This window comes from Montipora foliosa, chromosome 5, assembly GCF_036669935.1.
Source record: "Montipora foliosa isolate CH-2021 chromosome 5, ASM3666993v2, whole genome shotgun sequence".
In the NCBI taxonomy this organism is placed as follows: Eukaryota; Metazoa; Cnidaria; class Anthozoa; order Scleractinia; family Acroporidae; genus Montipora; species Montipora foliosa.
The window spans coordinates 23,428,687-23,447,345 of NC_090873.1; the positions used below are offsets into that span (position 1 = coordinate 23,428,687).

The window sequence follows — 18,659 nt, forward strand, 5'->3', positions numbered from 1 at the left end:
CTCAAATGTAAGAACGTTGTCAGGCTCAAATCGCAGAAAATAAGAATGTTCAGCCTCCCTCCAAAATTTGACGTTAGTGTAAAAAGAAAAGAGTGTAAGACGTTTTACATACGGACATGATATGAAAGTCAGAAAGACCATGGCTGTTATATATGTACCATAACGGAGCTCCGCGTGCCGATGGCGGGCGCGCTGAGCACCATTGGTAAGAAAATATGCTGAACCTGTAGACCAATTGGGCTAACTCAATGTTGCACCCAATTCAAACCCTTTGGGTTAGTTGTTGTTCAGTTCAGTGTGTCATGCAATAAGAAAACCACATTGTTAATATTTAAACAAAGGTCAATAAATATTTGAGTTGTTTCTACAGCTTAATATACATTTCTTTTATCTTTGCTTATATTACTCACAAAAGCCCAAATACAAATGAGAAAAATAAAGACGTTTTTAACTGACTCTCAGCCTTGATATGTACTGTTCTTGAAATGTTGGTTAATTTGATCTCCCCCTGAACGTTCTTATAAAAAAGTGTTCATTCTAAAACTGGATGTAACAATGTCTCCTTTCTTTTAGGGATGTTCACGAGCGTCATGTTCGTAACTTTGGCAGTAAGCTAAGTTGTCTGTACACCATGCTGTGTTGTATTTACCATTTGCGAACCAAAGATCTACGAACCAGGGTAAGGAATGAGCCAGGTTACTTGAATGACTATACTTCCAGTACCTTAAGAATTGAATGTAAATATCGAAACTTAGGGAATTCATTTGAGGTGGCTTAAAAGCTGACCCGTTAGGTCGGCTTTTCGCTCAAGTATAATACAAGTATATACGTTAAAAATACAATTGAAATTAATCCTCAGATGCACGAGGGCATATTGCCATTACATGTTTATCACATAAAGGGCAAAATTATTGAGGAAAATCAACACGCTCCCATTTGGTTAAAGTTCAATTCAATAAATCGTTGCCGTCAACGGAAATAGCGCTTAAAATGCATTTTAATATGTGGACAAAATGTAGTTTAATTTGGAAGAAGATTCTCTTGTGACTTTGCTTGTCCTGGATAGGCAACTGTTAACCAATCAGGATCAAGTAATCATACCCTTTTTAGTGATTACCGAAAGTGCCCTTGTGATTAAGGAAAAATGCCCCCTGTCTCAGCCAATCAGCAGTCAGTAATTTTGCCCTGTATGTAGTAACAAGCGTAATTATTATATGTGTCATCGAGGTGAGAAATAAGCCAATCAACACGAATTGATATGTCATTAGTACCACGTGCTAGAGGAATTTGTGTGATCTGTTGTTCTAAGATTCCGGTGTGATGTTGCAATCGAAAACTGTGCATGAAGCGCTTTGGCGCTTTAAAATCATACAACTCTATGTGCAAAACTTTTGAAATTACAAGACATGTTTCGACAGAAACTTCAGTCATCTTCATAAAACGTGACAATGTGACATTGTCACGTTTTATGTACATTCCATTGTTACTGGCAAAATTAGTACTTTTTCCGACTTATAAATTCAACTTAACGCTTTGTACATTAATCAACTGAAGATGACAGAAGTCTCTGTCGAAACATGTCTTGTAATTTCAAACGTTTTCTCGTTTTCTTTAAATTTCTGACTCGCCTGCTGATATCAAGATCCTTTGGAAACTCTATGTGCATTTTAACGGAAAAATAATTGGGTTGGCAGCAATCGAAAGACTCCCAACACCCTCGAAGTGTGTCCCTTTTTACGCTTAGTCTCATAAGGGACCGATACATCCTGAAAATCTCGTGTCACATTCTCTTCCGATTGCCGTGCATGTCTCAAAAACGTGCATGCTTAAGCTCCTTACGTCTCGTGTTTAATTGCTGCGAGGAACTCGAGCAGCGATACTAATCTTGACGGAGTTCCTGTTGGACATGCGCACCATTTTCATATTGACGAGAATCTCAATGCCTCAGCATGTACGTATATAGGCATGTTCGCCGACGATCTTGGTGTGGAGTAGTGAGTTTGAACAATGCTTCATGGGATGATATAGGCTGCCAAAATAATTTGCGGAAAGCTGTTGCAACACTTACAGCTACGTTTTGTTACTGCTATATCCTCGAATAATTTTGAACACAATTAAAGAGTTTTGAACTCGCTGTACTTCACTTTCAAATGAATTTGAAATGACTAGTTTAGCTCCCTAGTATCGTAAACTGATGAGTGGAAGTCCGTCGCAGATCGACACTTCTTGTTTATAGGATAATAACCCGATCTGTCAAAAGTCAATATCTAGCCCAATCAGGAAACACTCGCTTGACACCTGAGAACCTGACTGAAAATCGCTTATCCATTTGTTCCATTTTTAGGTTCCGCTATCTAGGGATTTTCTCAAGGCACTCAAAGCCGATATCCAAATAGACAAAAAAGGAAGGCCCTTGAGGCATACTAGGAACCTGATCCAGGCACATTCCCAGTCTTGCAGGGGGCCATCAAAGGTCCTCGACTGATGTCACCATATCCCGGATGGAGCATGACCATTACCTGTCACTGCATATGCATACGCGCTCAAGTTTTGTCAGTGAATCGCCTTCGTATGTATTCCGTCCTGGCATGACAGGAACTGGTGCTATCGAGTCCCGCGCTTCCTTTAATCGTAAGTTAAGGTAATGGTGAATAATCGGTTACAAAAACAGTAGTAATATTTCATAACATTCATCTTTGTTATCATCATTGTTGCCGTCATAACCCGGCATCATCATCATTGCCATCATCATCATCATCATTATCATCAAGGAACTTTTCTAATCAACGACTAATTGCACGACGGCAACTCCACATGTCTTCGGTCGATTTTAAAAAGCTTTCCATGCATTTGTCTGCAATTTAGCCCTTGAATGCCATTTACTTGGCTGCTCAAAGTGGCCGCCGTGTTACACGAATATGGCCCTTTTATACCACGTTGTGAGCCGGATCGGTGCCGTGAAAGTGTGAGTGCGTGAATGAGGCATGCGCAGTGAGTGTGACTGAATGATTGAACGAAGCAACGAACAAGCTAATGAATGAAATGGAGAAGTGATCCTCGCACTTAAGGGAATTCCCTAGAAATAGAACATTTCATAGATTTCGGATAAATCTTTACACGCTGTTGTAACATGTCAAGGACATGATAAAAATGTAATAAAAAGGGGGCTGCCCGAGCTAGTTTCCAAGGTACGACACTTAAGAATACGATTATTTACGCCACTTGGACAATTGCCGCTCATCCCACTGTTGGAAACATTTAGCTCGATTTATAAATGCAATCCCTGATATAACGTAGAGTCTGGTGTCATTATATGGTTAATTCGCGTGCATACCTGAAAAATGTCTGAATGCCATTGTGAATACTTAGCACTCCAAAATAGATTTAACTGTGTGTGGGCTGTCCGATTAGTAATGGCTCCTTCCGTACAATTTTATGAACTTGCCTCAAAAATGGCCGTATATTTCCGCTGATTTTTTTACTACTCCATGAAGACAAAGTTCTTAGCAAAAACATGAAGTAAAAAATGGGCCCGGGGTCACCGTTCTTGTCTAGGAGAAAGCAGCCATTCCTTGACGGATTAAGCTTGGCGTCAATGAAAATTAAATCCGCCATTTTATCAATGTGCGCGAGTTAAAGCGCGCGCCAATGACGTAAGAAATTATGCGTAGTAGGGTTGCGCAATAGACCGAAAAATATTCTTTTGTTTATGTGCTAATTAGACTCACTAGCCCCGTTTGCATGGGAAAAATAAAGAAGAAATGTTGCTTGAGAGAGTAGCACATAAACAAAGGAATGCATGTTGGGCCGCCATTTATGCATTCGGTCCATGCAAAACAAGGCTGAATCGCCTTTACTGGACAATTTAAGCAATTGTTTTGTAGACCTGCAAATTTCAGGTGGCTTCAACGGGATTCGAACCTTCCGGGCTCCATTTCATCTATAGCCCGGAGTTCAAACATGCTTTTATATGAACGAACTGAATGAGCTTCATTACGAAGGATGGGACGCGAGGGTGCGCAAAGGTGTTTGCTGCCAAGTTTTCCCTGAATAATTGGAGACGAAGTGTTGAAATTGCTGAAAACATTTCTGGTCTCTTAAAAATTCACAGGAAGCTTAGCGTGTCTTCCAAATGGTTCAAACATGATCAAGCAGAATGAACGGAAGTTTGTTTTACTTGTCAAAATTATCCAGAGGAGATTCGATTGTCTTATTGCAATTGGAACTGCGTTCGATTCGAGGTACGAAATGAAACATGACTGAACGAAAATAGTTGCGAGACTGAATTTTAATTTGAGAGGGGTGATATTTGAAAACTGTTACAGAGACTGCACTACCAGACGAGATTGCAGAAATCTGAAGTAAATTGCTTGCCGAAGCGCAGTAACCACTTTGAAACACCTTTTGTTGTTTACAGTCTTGGTGTCCTTGATTGCAAATTCTGCTGTCTGACCTTGTAGCTCAGTCGGTAGAGCAGCGGTAATGGGTTCAATTCCCACCCTGTCAGAGTTTTTCTCTGTCGTTGAGTGGGCCCAATTCCAAAATAGTAGGGCTAACGCTCACATGGGTATAAAACAGCACTTCACATTACCCTAGAATAGTTAATTCTGTCATTCAGTAAAGCTTATTCTTGGTTTGCACTCACGTGATCAACAAACATGTTTTTCAACGAGAACAAAAGAAATTTTTACATAATATTACAATTCAATTCCTGGAGGCTAGGATTGGGTCGGGACACCAACATAGCCGTTGTTTCTTTGTTTGGGGACACCAACATGGCTGCCGGGATGTCATGTGAAAACCAAGATGACAAAAAGTCATTATTGCTCTACCGAAGGCTGCCGGTTTTCAGTCGATGAGGGTTTACGCCGCTGACGTCACCAGACCCCGTTTTCGTAAAAAAGTTGTCCATCATGCTTTTCATCCACATTTGCGACTAAGTTGGCATCAAAATCTTCGTCTTCAAAGAAAAGTATAATTTTTAGCCACTTAATTAATGACTTTTTAGGTTGTTCAAAGACACAAGTGATAAGATTGAAACTTGGGACGATCTGCTTGACGCGAGAGACAAACCCTCTTCTAATAACCATCCCCCCTTTCTGGGAATAGGAAAAAGTGGCGGTACGAGAACCAGCTTTGTACATCCTGGAAAAATGGCACTAAGCGGCGCAAGAGTAAGGTATGAATTATCAGGTGTTGGTATGAATGCTCGAAAGGCCATCAACCTGCTATGAAACGGCATTCAAACATTTAATGAGGTGTCTTTCATTCGCTCAGACTTTGTCTTGTTCAAACCAGCGATCAGCGAGTACAAAGGTATATACAAGACAATGTCAAACTCGTACCCAGAGTCCTCAGGCTATTTGGCGAGCAGGCGTCCCGATGACCAGAAAGCCCGTGGATTTTGGGTTCGAGATGGAGAAAATGTACGTATGTCCAAGCAGGGATACAGGCAAGAAGGTGCTGTCTTTCAATTTATTTTGCGAATGAGAGAACTGAGTGATCCTCGCACTCATCTGGAGAATTTAAGGGAATTGTCCCATTCATGTGGGTTAATATCCTGTTGGAGCCACCACGTCTATAAAACGACAGTTACTTAAATTGTCTTGATAGAGTGGTTTTCAAATGAGTGTCGTAAAACCAAAACCAAAGTAATTACTTTGACCAATCAAAAAGGAAGGAGACAATCCAGTAAACCAATCAAAACTCGAATTACCCGTCGCCGACACAAAGCGCGGGAAAATGTGCACGCGCGAGCCTCGATTGGTTTTGGTTTCACTTCTGATTGGCTGAAAAAATGGCGCGAGAACTTTGAACCAATCAATGAATGAAGTAATGCAAAACAAAAGTTATTCGGTAATTACTTTCGACACTCAATTGAAAACCGCTCTAAGTGCGAGGATTACTCAGTTCTCTCATTCGTCTATAACCTGCACTTCAAATGTACATTCATTTGATTTCATTCAGTTTCATTTGCGTTTTAATAAGTGGTGCGAACCGAAGTGAAGAAAACATGAATGTGAACGCTGGGTAAAAAAAAAAAAAAGAAAAGAAAGAAAAGCACTCGTTGAAGTTCCATGCTTCTAAGGAGCCTAGAAGCTAAAACTAAGATGGCATCGTTCGCCTTGTTGAAAAAGACTGACTGTGCTTGCGTGTCAAACCTTTCTTGCATTTTCGACCAATGTGTGACCGTCACTTAGGAAGCTTTCAATGTGACAGAACTGACCGGGAATTTGAAAGGACTATCTCTACAACGTCTTCAAATGAACACATTCGAAGGATGACATATTCTTCTCCAGAAGAATGCGTGGGATTATCATGCAAGTGCTCCTTCAAATTGTTGCATTTTCTTTGCAAACTGACGAGTCTGGGCGGCCACGTCTGTCAAAAGGAAGGTGCCCTTGGATTTGCGTTTGCCCTAATCAGAGATCGGACTCAATTTTGTTTTGTTTTGTGCTGGGTAGAACTCAAAGCGATGATGGCCGGGGAGGGTTACTCTTGCACCTGTGCTTCCATTTGTTTCGTGGTTGTAAAAAGGGGTTTCACTAAGGGCGTAATAATGGGTTATCTCTTAATCAATCACTTTTATTTGACGATCTCGCTTAGCCAGGATTACCCTTAAAACGAGCTTTTATCAAAGGTGCACGAAACCCTATTTTTTTGCAATTGTGTCGAGCTTATGTAAGACTTGCCTTTGGAATAAAAAAAAGAGGAGGAAGAAGCACGCGACGTTCTTGAGCCACGGCCATTGTAGTATTCAAACTAACCGGCTATTCAACTCGATTCCCTCTTATCGCAGACGTTATGGTGTACTACAGGCTTTGGCACATCAAAACCAGAACTTTGGCAACTGTGAGCATGCGCCAATTTGGCATCAAGTGGCGACTTCGGAGAAAAGTATGGACTCGACTTCAGATAAGTTTGATGTTCAAGTATTTTTAAAACACTTTTTGTTTACATTTGATGCTGCAGTTAATGCTGAAATTTGAATCATGGTCTGCTTTTATCGTGCATGTTAGACCTAATTTTGTTAGTTCTTTCTGCAGAAGCTAAAAAGAGAAGGTTCGTATTTCCTCCCCCTTACCACCTGTGTTCTCTCAAATATGTTTGATTTCGAAGTAAAGCGTGAAGTGAAAAGCATATAGAGAGAACAAGAATCTACCTTTCCCTCTCAACCTAACGTTTGTCCACTCCGTCACCTTACCATTTCTACCCTACACCCTACTCAACCATCTTTTGTTTTCCTTCCCCCCCCCCCCCAAATGTAGGTAAGAAATTTTTAAGGAATTAAGGATTGGCTAAAGTTATTGTGTTACTTTGTCAATAAGGTGCGAAGGAGAGCGGAAACATCAGCGGCTTCCAAAAAAAAAGGTATGCTCCTCCTATTTCGTTATTTTAAATGCGTTGACTTTTCAAAGGCCGTGTAATTTCGTATATGGTGGAAGGATGTACCCCAAACCGGAAAGAATTAAAACAAAGCTGCCTTTGACAGTTTACCGAAGAGTCATAGTGTGGGGTAGAGTCAAAACGAAAACAATGACATTTTTAACCTTACTAGTTTTGAAGCGGTTTGGGTAGCACAAGTACGCCCTTCTAATTAAGATCACACAAGTGTTGTCAGACCGAAATTACAGATGTTTTCTTAATCTGAGAACAGGCCGTCTTAGACTAGCTTTGCTACACGCCGGCTTTGGATTCCTCTGATTTATATAATCAACTAATGAATGAAAAAATGAATCAATCAATGATCCGAAGGAATGAGTGAGCGAGTGAGTAAGTGAGTGAAGGAAAGAAGGCCGACTGCAGCTAATCAGATGTAAGCTCAAATTTGATAAACATTACGAGAGACTAAACTAAAAGTTTTTTTTTTATCTTTTCCCCCCACGCTCATTGCCTCCGCTTCTGACCAACCCACTAAGTGGCAATTTATTCCTCTCCCCATTCTTGCTCTACTTCCAAAAGGATTTACTGAGTGTGTGACCACTAAAATACGCCTGCATTGCATGCACGCTATGGTACTTCCCGCACCAGACCCAAGTGGTCTTTCAACAAAACCATGATCTTTCATCTGTGTTTCAGAGTTAAAAGGTCATCGTCCAAAGTAGAAAGTTCTTTGACTCAAATGATAAGTGGAGGGTTTGCTGACATTCAAGCTAAGTCTGCCGAAAGAGTCAAAGAAAAGCTAAATAAAATTACTAGGTAGGTGAAAACGGCAAAATTCATTTAGGATTACAGTGAATTCAAGGCTAAACGATTTCTTCATCGCAGTTTGAACGACCTGATCTTGTCCTTGTTCAGTTTTGTTTTCTATTTTATAATTTTTCTTCTTCTTCTTCTTCTTCTTCTTCTTCTTCTTCTTCTTCTTCTTCTTCTTCTTCTTCTTCTTCTTCATCTTTCATGAGAATTTATTAACTATGAAGAAAAGGCGTGATTCATACAGAGCGAAGGAATCTTCACTCTTTAATGTCACTGTTAGTGCTCTATATTGTGCAATTTTGTCTGCGTCATTATGTAATGCATGTCGTGTTTCCGCTAAAGTTGACAACACATTCACCAGTTAGATGATCCAAGCTAAAAATCGTCTTATATTAGTAGATACAGGTCAAAATCAAAATCTTGCTTAGTATTTGTGGTAATCTTAACAAAAGACCGCATTAACGCCATGGACGAGGCAATAATTATGCGGCACATACAGTTTAGCTGAGAATAATGTCGGGAGAAAACTTAACGAAGGAAGATGGCTATTTAGACGATCTAGAAATAAGGCTCAACATTATCCTTAAGACGGAAGTCGTGTTATAATACCCTTTGGGACTCAAGCAACTGCATTAACACGAATAGAAGTTCCAACTTGCTACCTAATGCCCGTTTTACTTCACTTCTAAAACTAAGATCCCATTAATTTTAGGTCAGTTCTTTGAGCCAGGGATCCTTCAGGCGTTACATGAGTGTTTACATGTCTTTTAAAAAGGAGCTGATTTGCACTACGAATTGTTCTTGGTGGGTAGTGGGATGATAACACTTTTATTTTTATTTTTTAGAAAGGAAAGAGAAACTTTCATGAAGAAATTTATGGCGTTCAAGCCCTCTTCCTTGTACAAAGTCGATTTAATGAGAGTTCAGCAGGCTGGTCGTGAGGTCAGCGAGGAATGCGCAAGAGAAGATGTAAAACCAGCAAGCTGGTGAGATGTGAAGGGACTTTTATGCTGCTCGTTCATTATGATTTATAGCGCGTTTTGTTTTTCTTTCTTCGATGCACTTTAAATTGACACTGATGGACCTTTGCCAAGTGTGCCATTAACCATGACTATAGGTCACTGATACCACCTGGGGAAGTCAGGCTCTTCAACTGGCTAGCAATGAGAAACCGGAAGAAAGAAATGATATAACAAACTGGGGGGACTGGGAGCGGGGGGGGGGGGGGGGGTAATTGCAACAAAGCGCTTGTTCACACAAAAAGAGATATCATCACGAAACGATCTACTCGCTACCCTCAATTTCAATTACACAAGTAATTCGAGTACGTCGGCTTCTGAAGTGCTAATGGATTATGACCAAATGATTTTAACAGGGCCTAGGGACCGGTTATTAATCTGTACTCTGGAACTCCGTTGCTACGTTAAAATCACCGTAAGTGTATTATTCACTTAGCACAGGTAGAGAATAGAAGGAAAGATGTTTGGAATGTATTACGGGAAAAAGAAGAAAGATTCAAGAAATTTACACAGGAAAGGCCACTTCTTGGCCGCCACTAGTTTTTCGTTCACTGATATGAAAATTGAATTCGTTATGTAGAATTCAATCAAAAACTCTGGTAACGGAAAGGAATGAAAGGAACTTCATTTAAGTGTCTAGTCGTTCAAAAAACTCAACCCGCGCAACATTGGTGGGAAGCGAGTGCTCTCACCACTGCGCCATCCCTGCACCCCGTTCAATATTGGCTGACTGTGAAATTTCGCTATGATGGTTTAGTTGCGGCGGATCTTTTTTTCAGGTATGGAGATTTAGAACAAGAAGCTCTAGATCTTGGAATAACATCAGAACTTGAAGTGACCGTTTGGTTTGAGAAGCTGTGCTTATTTTCTATCGATGACGTCACAACAATACCATTCGTGCAGGTTTGTCACTATCCACTGTATGCCGCCGTATTTTTTTTTAATCGACACAAAATATAACAATTTTTGCATGCTCTTGAAGGATTAGCTTTGGGAACTAATCATTCTGGCCCCAGAGCCACTTTGTTTCAGTTACTGTTACCACGTGACCAAATAAAACGAGGACATAGCGGCCGTGACGTCATGAGCTTGCGCTAAACTTCTTTTTACAGTGGTCTTTCGGTCAAGAAAAGTGTCATGAAACAAGGAAAAATACTTATTAGATTAATTTATTTTCACTATCAATTTTCCTGGTTGGGGCCATCTTGAATAACTGTGGCTTGTTACGGTTGTCCTGAGTCAAGTAGCTCAAAATACTTTCGTATAGACCCGTATAACATCTTTTTTTAAAGATGGTGGCGCCTGGGAATTTTGAAGAAAAAGGCAAATCTAAAACTCATTTATTTCGGATACAAACGCTTAGTCTGAAACATTTTTGAAATAAAATTGACTGCAGAGGTTATTTCCTGTGATTTAAGCTACTTTTTTGTTGGAATTATTCCCATCATTAAAGCTTTCCTTTCGTTAATGCTTGAGTAACGTTCACAACTCTCCCTTTTTAGTTGATTTTTTTATATGTTACGCTGTAGGCTAAGCTTTGCCTCGTTGTCCAATCTCTTCCGGTCTACGAACTATGTTCCTTGACAATGATGGATGTTTTGAAGGTAAGAACACACGATGTATCTAATTTTTTTTTTTGCATGCAAGGTTGTTCACCTCAATAACACATATGTCTTTTTCTGAGGATACAAAGGTGAATTAGTAAAATAACAAAATAAGTGATTTATGTTAATTCCGTTACCTTCTTGAAGTGAATGAATGAGTGAATAAATGAATGAATGAATGAATGAATGAATGAATGAATGAATGAATGAATGAATGAATGAAGGAATGAATGAATGAATGAAGGAATGAATGAATGAATGAATGAATGAATGAATGAATGAATGAATGAGTGAGTGAATGAGTGAATGAATGAATGAATGAATGAATGAATGAATAAATGATTAGATTCATGGGTCCCTTATGCAACTTTTGATGTTCCTTTTTGCACCATTTTTCCCTTTGTAACCTTCCTTTTTGTAACATGTTACTTTTCGCAACTTCCGTGGTTACTAAAATGGACATGTGTTCCCTATGGTAAATTGTGCTCTCCATTTTTTTAACTTTCCTTTTTGTAACACGTTCCTCTCTGCAACTTTCCAGGTTACAACAGGGAACATGTGTTCTATATCGTAACTTTTCAGTTCCTTTTTGCAACCCAAGAAGGTACTTTCAGTAAGCAAGTAATGAAACTGCCGTTTAAATTGTTTTCGGGTCCATGTTTGTATTACCTGACCTCTTCTTATTGCAGTCATGGCCATGAAGAATACTGTATCTGGACTTTTAGCACTATATTTATAATATTTTCCTAATAAATTATTTTTCTGCAATACGCCACTTACCTTGTAAGTGAAGGCCATTTACTCGGTAAATTATCATTTGCGTTGACCAAACAGCTTTTTCCATGTAGCCAAAATGAAAAATTCGCTTAGAATAAGCAAACTATATTATTTTCCGTATCCTCTCTTAACGTCTAAGTTATTGACAGTAATAATAACATCAGACTTTTAATGACATTCTACTCTGCTGTAGCAGTCTAACATGCCGTTTCCACGGCCACAAGCTAATAACATGCCAATAAAAAAAAAAGCAACGGATCAACCCTTATCAATAGAACAACAACTTCACCGCAATGAAATTACAGCCACAAGCTAACAAAATGAGGCGATGAAAACAGTTGAAGACAACGAAACGAGTTATTACAGGCGTACTTTCTTCGTCCGCAAATGTAACGTACTATCAGGGCTGGAACTAAGTAATAGTAACAGAACTTGATCTCAGGCATTACAGCACCAAGCGATCTCTTTTAAACATCAAGACCGTGAGCCTCATCTATATTTCACGTAACAGAATGTGTCCTTCAAACAAAGTCTAACTATCTTTAACTTCAATACATTATCCTCAGAGCCAAATCAGAAAGGTGTAAGTTAATTTACTGGTAAATCACGACCTCCAATGGAAGAGAGTTTGCAGTCTAAAAATACGAATCGAAACGTATTAACGCCACTTTCTTTTGTTTAAACGAAAAGCTCATTTCCGCTCTGTGCGAGTTTTATCGCACAGCTGTAATGGAGTGAACTGCTTCAAAATTATGCTCGCCCGTGCGTCACTGCGATAATGCGCATTACTGCCGGCCTTTCTATTGAGGCATTAGCTTTAGCCTCTTTAGTGTTTGCTTTTGTTCATAATCATTAAATACTCGACAAGACATTAGGGAAGTTTAGGTATTCGTTGTCTCAGACGTATCATCAACAAACGCAATGCTCTGCTGGTCTTTCTCTTCCTGTCTGGTCTCTTCCCCCTCGTCTGGGAATAATCCAAAACTGCCTTAGCTTGTCAGATGCAGTTTCCATCTCAGTGGGTGGTTGCTCAAAAACCGGCTGAAACGCTTTCGCTTTCTTGCCTTGCCTTGTCTCTTACCCTTGTCCGGCAGAGGAATATTCCCTAACACAGTACTGTCAGCAACCACTTTCTTCACACATTCCATCGACACTTTTCCACTATGCATGTTCTCTTTAAAGGCAGTATGTACTTCAGTTTACTTTTCTTTGTTCCACTTATGCCTTGAAGAGACACTGCTCTCCGGAACGTCTGAAGCGTTAGCCCGAGAAGCTCGGTTGTGGCGTGGAACTGTGCGTAACTGCTCCACTGTGTTGGCATCATTCTTTCCTTTAAATAAATAAATAAATAAATAATATTGCTAGTGCTAATCACCCCTACTTGCAGACGAGGACTGAATTGCGAAGGGCGCGGCTCACGACATCGGGCTGAAAGCACACAGAGGCGCCTCTGTGTGCTGCTATACAGTCCATGTTTGATGTCCGAACACAGCACCACAGCTAGATGTAAATAAGCTGTGAGTCGATTTTGATGAGGGAGGAAAACCGGAGTACCCGGAGCAAAACCCTTGAGTCAGGTTGAGATCGACTGAAACTCAGCCCACATGCTGGCCAAGGCCAGAATTGAACCCCGGCTCGCAGTGGTGGGAGGCCCGATAGATAACCACTAAGCCACCCTGACACCCCTTATGCTGTATGTTATAGAATTTGTCTGGAGTCTTCTTTGAATGAGTCATGAGGTTAGTAAGGGTTTTCTTCAGTGAGCTCTGTTTTTCATGGAGTGCATTAGCTGCAGTGTTTCTTACCAAGGTCACACTTATCCTCTCAGCGTCTTTATCTAAGATCAGAAATACCTGCTTTATGCGGAAACCATAGAGGAAGGCATGGCTTTACTGGTCCAGATGACGAACACTCTGTCCTTAGCAGTCGAGCTCACTCCTTGTAAGAATAGCGCATCTTATTACGGATGAAAATAGCCAACCTCGTGTAAAGATTTCTGACACATCAACAGCATGGATTTGCTCCGGGGTGACCAGGTGGTCTAGATTTTCAGCCTTCTTCTCTCACTTCTTCTTTGCAATAGGCTTATTGTACATGTGGGAGCTCATCCATTCATTAACTTGTTCTTTGCCAGCGCGTACTACTGCGTCAAACTTAAGGTTCAAGCCGCTCGGCTTTTCCACGATCAAAAAGCGCAAGAACTCAGACACCAAGATAGGATTTGCACCTTCCATGTCGTCTTTATTTTTCCAAAGGATCAGGCCATTTATCACGGATAAGACGAGTAAAGGCCAAAGAATTTACCCTGTGATATGCTGGGTCAACTTTCTTCGCAATACGTCTGACCTCATCCAAGTATTGCTTTGTCGTCTTTTGCTCACGTCGTCCCCCATCTACCCCTGTCAGCCATTTAAAGAATTTGTCTAGCACCTCTTCTGTCCGGCTGTTGTTGAAAGTCTCCTCTTCACTCTCATGAGACCTGTCAAGAATCTCATCATGCAGATAAGGTTGAGAGTACGTCATCCATTTCTGCTCATAGCAAATAAAAATGAGCCACATACACTTCAATTTAAAAAGCTAAAAGATATATATGTGATATCGTCACTCTATACTTAACATTCAGTTTTGTACATATTTATTATTTTACTTGATAAAGACAGGAATACTTAATCTTTGCTATTCAAAAAAAAAATATCTCCACACGACTTTAATAGATCACTTTATTTAGCTGTAAAACATGAGCTCTGACTTCGAATGAAAGCCGAAATTGTACTAGTTCAACCTGCCTCTAGTTTTACGATAGAAAAGACCTTTAAAATGTTTCCTAGGTTTCTGAGAATTTAATGCCACTTTTACTAGAAATGTAGCTACTTCTAAGTCAAATTTTCATAAAACAGATTCAAACAAAAATAATTTACAGCTCTTTATCGTAAAAACTTCTAATTAGGCCGTCTTCGCCTTCAGGAAAAACCTACTGGACATGAAAGTTGCAAGCACTACACAATTCGTTAATAAAATGAAAAACTAAAAGCGCGTGGTTCTTCCGACGGGAGGTGCTGCATCTATTTAGGCATTTCTATCCCCAATAGAATCAATAGATTTTTTTAAATTCCTCAAAACCAGGCGAAAACCACGGCAGTGTTCCTTCTTGTAACATCTTGTTGGAAAAGTGGGCATAAAACCAAAGGGTTTAAGCCCTAATTCTTGGACATTATAGAGCGAAGACAGCAATTATTATTTTTCATCGTGAACTAATTTAAATTGTATTTCGAACAAATATGTCAAATTAGGGCGGTGTTCATTGGACCGTTACTATAGGGCCTGGAGATGAATCTAAGAATAAATGAATGATTTGTTTATTAGGACCAACTGAATTGCAGGCACTGGTAAGATAATGCGTATACTTCATAAATGGCACGAATTACCAGACAAATACAGTCACTTCTGAGTTTTCATTCTCTGAATTCTGTCTTGTTTCCAGTTCCTCGTTACGAAGATACTAAACAGCTCAATTACTGCATTCAATGACTGGATTAACCATAGAAAACTCCTCCCTCGAGATAATCTTCCGAGCTAAAATTCCTGAAAGAAGGAAGTGTTACTCTATGGCAATTTGCCATTGAAAATGGTGCAATTTGCTTTTATTTTGCAAATATATCTCAGTTGTAAGTTACGTTTTTCTTCAATAAAGATTTCTCTTTGAGTGAGTGTTTTTCAATTTTTTTTCCCCTGCAGTTGATTAACTTTTCCCTAGAATTCCTGGACACGCGAAACCAGCCATCGCCAAAAAATGTATTTTTTCTCAAAAAATATTTAAAGTTACAGGGAAAAAAATACATCATTTTAAAGCTAAAAAATAAGCTTTCCAACAACATATAACTTATTTACAGACAACTGAAACATTTTATAAAAGCGAAAGTTGAACGAAAAAATTTAAGAAAAATAACAGTAAAATATGTTTTCCAGGCAAAATTTGGTCATTTTAGCGTTGATTACGAATTTTTGGGTTCGTAACTAAAATTTTCTTCAATTTATCTACTTTCTTGCAACAAAATTTGACGGAAAACTGATGAGGCACGAATATTTTTGGATTTTTTGAAATAATCGGATTAGCGATCAATGTGTAATGTGATAATGCGATAAACGTGTCAAGTTTGCGACCCGTTGCTAACGGCAACGGAAGCGATCGCATTACGAATAATTAACATCTGTTTGCCAAAAACCACCCAAATAACCGTTTTTTCGACGGAAAATTCATCCCAGAGGATAAAACTACTCACTGGACATGTAATAAAGGTAAATATGTTCGAGCGAAAGCGAAAACAAGCCAATATTTTGAGGGAAAACACAATTCTGTGAGATCAAAGGACCATGTGCTTCACACACGCAACTGTATCGCTAGATAATTAATCTTACCTTTTCAGCGATTTTAACGCTTGAAATCCCATCCAATGAACCACAAATCCTTTTCTTTATCTATTCCGAAGCCTGTAGTGTAATTTTTTGGCTGAAAAACTTTAGAAAAACCGCTTCGCGAGAGCTCAGCGATCGATAAAAAAATTTGGTCATCGCATCGGCTCAAATTGCCTGAATTAGAATGGCCGTCATGTAGGTGTAATGAAAGCTAGAAAGCCGAGATTTTCAGGGAAACTGGGGATATATCTCCCCAGTAAACACGCCAAATGTCAGCGCGATCGATGAAAAGGACGCTGCGCTGCGAATCTTACAAAAATGATGCCTCAAACCATCATTTTCGGTGCGGGCTAGGGAAAAGAGTAAGCAAAACACGTTTTTGAGCCAGGGACGGAAAGCGGAAGCGAACATATCGCAAGACAGGAGAGTAGTCTCCCCCAGATTTTAAAGACAATCGTCTCTAATAGTGAAAATATACTTACACTATGTAACAATTATTCCCCGAAGACAAAGTGCCTGATGATATCAGTGAATAAAAACCGAGACGAAGTCGAAGTTTTTATTCATGCACCGATATACACGGAGCCTGAGGTGAATTGTTTTAGTATATTTTCATACTAATGATTAAGTGATTATTTGGAAAATATGTACTTTCTTTAAAACAATTAATTTCTTCGTCTGCCACCTCGACAAAACGGCTTGCGGCCATTTTGAAAAGCCGCTTAGGTGATTATCGTGTAATAATCACCTCAACGGCAGCCAATCAGCGCAGAGAATTTTCAATAATCACCTATGTAATTATACAAATACTCAAGTATTGTCAGGACCAGTTAAAAAGGAAAATAGATCACTTCAGGTTGCCTTCCCTAGCTGAAATTAAAACGTCTGGTGCTTACCATTGACTACTAGGCCGGAGTGATTTTACTCTGTCTAACAGCAGACGAATTTACTCGTCAATGGCGGGCGGCTCAAAAGTCAATATGTTAAGCTCCCAAATTGTGCAATAATCATTTTATCGCGATCGGGCTTATCTATTTGAGTTCAAGTACTTTACTAATCGGGACACCGCAAATCAAATCATCTAAAATTAAGGCAGATCTAATCAAAACCAGAGGAAAATGGCCATCGGAGCTTATGAAGTTGAGTCGAGGAATGCCTGAATTAGAATGTCTAATAGGGTTGTTTTGTGGCAATAAGAGGTAAATCTAAGACCTCATTCACTTGCTTACAGGTCCGTGAGATGGCCAAATATTTGTCCATTACTCGTGAAACACGAAAAGTCCAGTTTAATTTATTTGAAACGTGATATCTACCTCCCTATTTCCCCCTCTAAAAATATTTTAAGTTTCCCAGCGAAATAGTATGGAAATTAATAACTTGCAATTGCCTGCTTGCTGAATTTCCACTGCGGAACAGAGATTTTTCGGAACACGTACTTTCGTTGGGTGCCCTGAAACTGCAAAACAGCGTGCGTGTTTGACCTTCAGGACTTGGAGGTACAGAAGCATTTTTTGCAAAAATAATGCTTCCTCTTTCGCCAAGTCCAATACAACCCATTTCATGAATGTTTTTTTCGGTTTTGATTTTTGGTCTCGATTTTTGCGCTCGATTTTCGGAAAACTATATGTTCCCTCCTCATGGTTCAATCACATTGGACTGGCAAAGCCCCGTTATCATAGCGAGCCAGCATCGAATCTCTTTTTCACGCAGTCTTTCCGAACATGAAAAGAAGATTCGACGGGGATAAACTACCGTGTTTTTCGAAGAAAAACTTAAGAACCCCCACGGCTTTGGTGGGCAGGCCAGCAAGCAAGTTGTAGAAGGGAGCTTTTTGTCAGGGGGCAGGGATTTGCTCTCGCTCCGGTCCCTTTACCTTCTGCTTATTTCGCAGAAACTCGGAACAACAGCTGACTTATCACTTGCCTTTAATCTGTTCTTTCCTACTTACAACAGTTCTTGTTTAGGAGTATGTTCTCTAAAGAGTAGTTTGTTTAAGAGTAGCAATAAAAGCGAGGTGACACACGCTAACACCAACCCGGTGTGGCCAACACATCACGCATGCGCACTACCATTTCACCCGGTCAATTAGCAGCCATGGACTGCTGTTTCGGCCTTTTGGGCCTCATCAGCATGGCGTAGCTAACATACCAGGCGGGTGTGTTTAGCACCACATTAAGGACGTTCGCGCTAAAATCTTCCTACGGTGAGATTTTCTTCATTTCTCGCCTAGAGTTAGGTCATAAAGTACTTACTCCAAAAATGAAAAAAAAAAAATGGGGGTCACTGACTTTGTTTCGGAGAAAATGGCAGTGGAAAAATGCCTTAATTTCGAGAAATCGGTCATAATAGCGAGATGTAGGCTCATCTGCTCATCCATCGAAAATCATAAAAATAAACTGTTGGAGTGAAAGTTTCCATGGATAGGCTTTTAGGAGTGAGATTTTTAGATAATTGTATGCCGCTAGGGATGTGGTGAACAGTAGAGTTCATCCTCGACGAGTGTTTTCGTAAGCTCTATCCGTTGCAACCACTACCGGAATTCGATGGCACGAGGAAAGAAAATGTTAAAAAAAGATAACTTCTTACGGTGAGAATTTTTTTATTTCATCATATTTTGTAGATAGTAAGTAAAGTAAGTGATTCATGATTT

General features: G+C 39.8%; 1 protein-coding gene across 5 annotated transcripts in view; it reads left to right on the plus strand.

Annotated features, from left to right (window-relative positions):
- LOC138003772 (uncharacterized) overlaps positions 1-15,288 on the plus strand; it is a 24,195-nt gene extending 8,907 nt beyond the window's left edge. For 2 of the 5 annotated variants that reach the window (XM_068849997.1, XM_068849998.1), the window contains 10 exons: positions 574-679; positions 2,345-2,641; positions 5,009-5,179; positions 6,800-6,897; positions 7,329-7,371; positions 8,080-8,199; positions 9,042-9,182; positions 9,995-10,118; positions 10,745-10,819; positions 15,078-15,288. In XM_068849997.1, coding sequence (XP_068706098.1) covers positions 2,502-2,641; positions 5,009-5,179; positions 6,800-6,897; positions 7,329-7,371; positions 8,080-8,199; positions 9,042-9,182; positions 9,995-10,118; positions 10,745-10,819; positions 15,078-15,173 — 1,008 coding nt within the window. In that variant the 5' untranslated portion in view covers positions 574-679; positions 2,345-2,501 and the 3' untranslated portion in view covers positions 15,174-15,288. Of the gene's footprint in view, positions 1-573; positions 680-2,344; positions 2,642-4,111; positions 4,242-5,008; positions 5,180-6,799; positions 6,898-7,328; positions 7,372-8,079; positions 8,200-9,041; positions 9,183-9,994; positions 10,119-10,744; positions 10,820-15,077 lie in introns of those variants that run through there. The other 3 variants (XM_068850000.1, XM_068849999.1, XM_068850001.1) reach the window with 3 other exon arrangements.
- Positions 15,289-18,659: the final 3,371 nt, after the last annotated feature.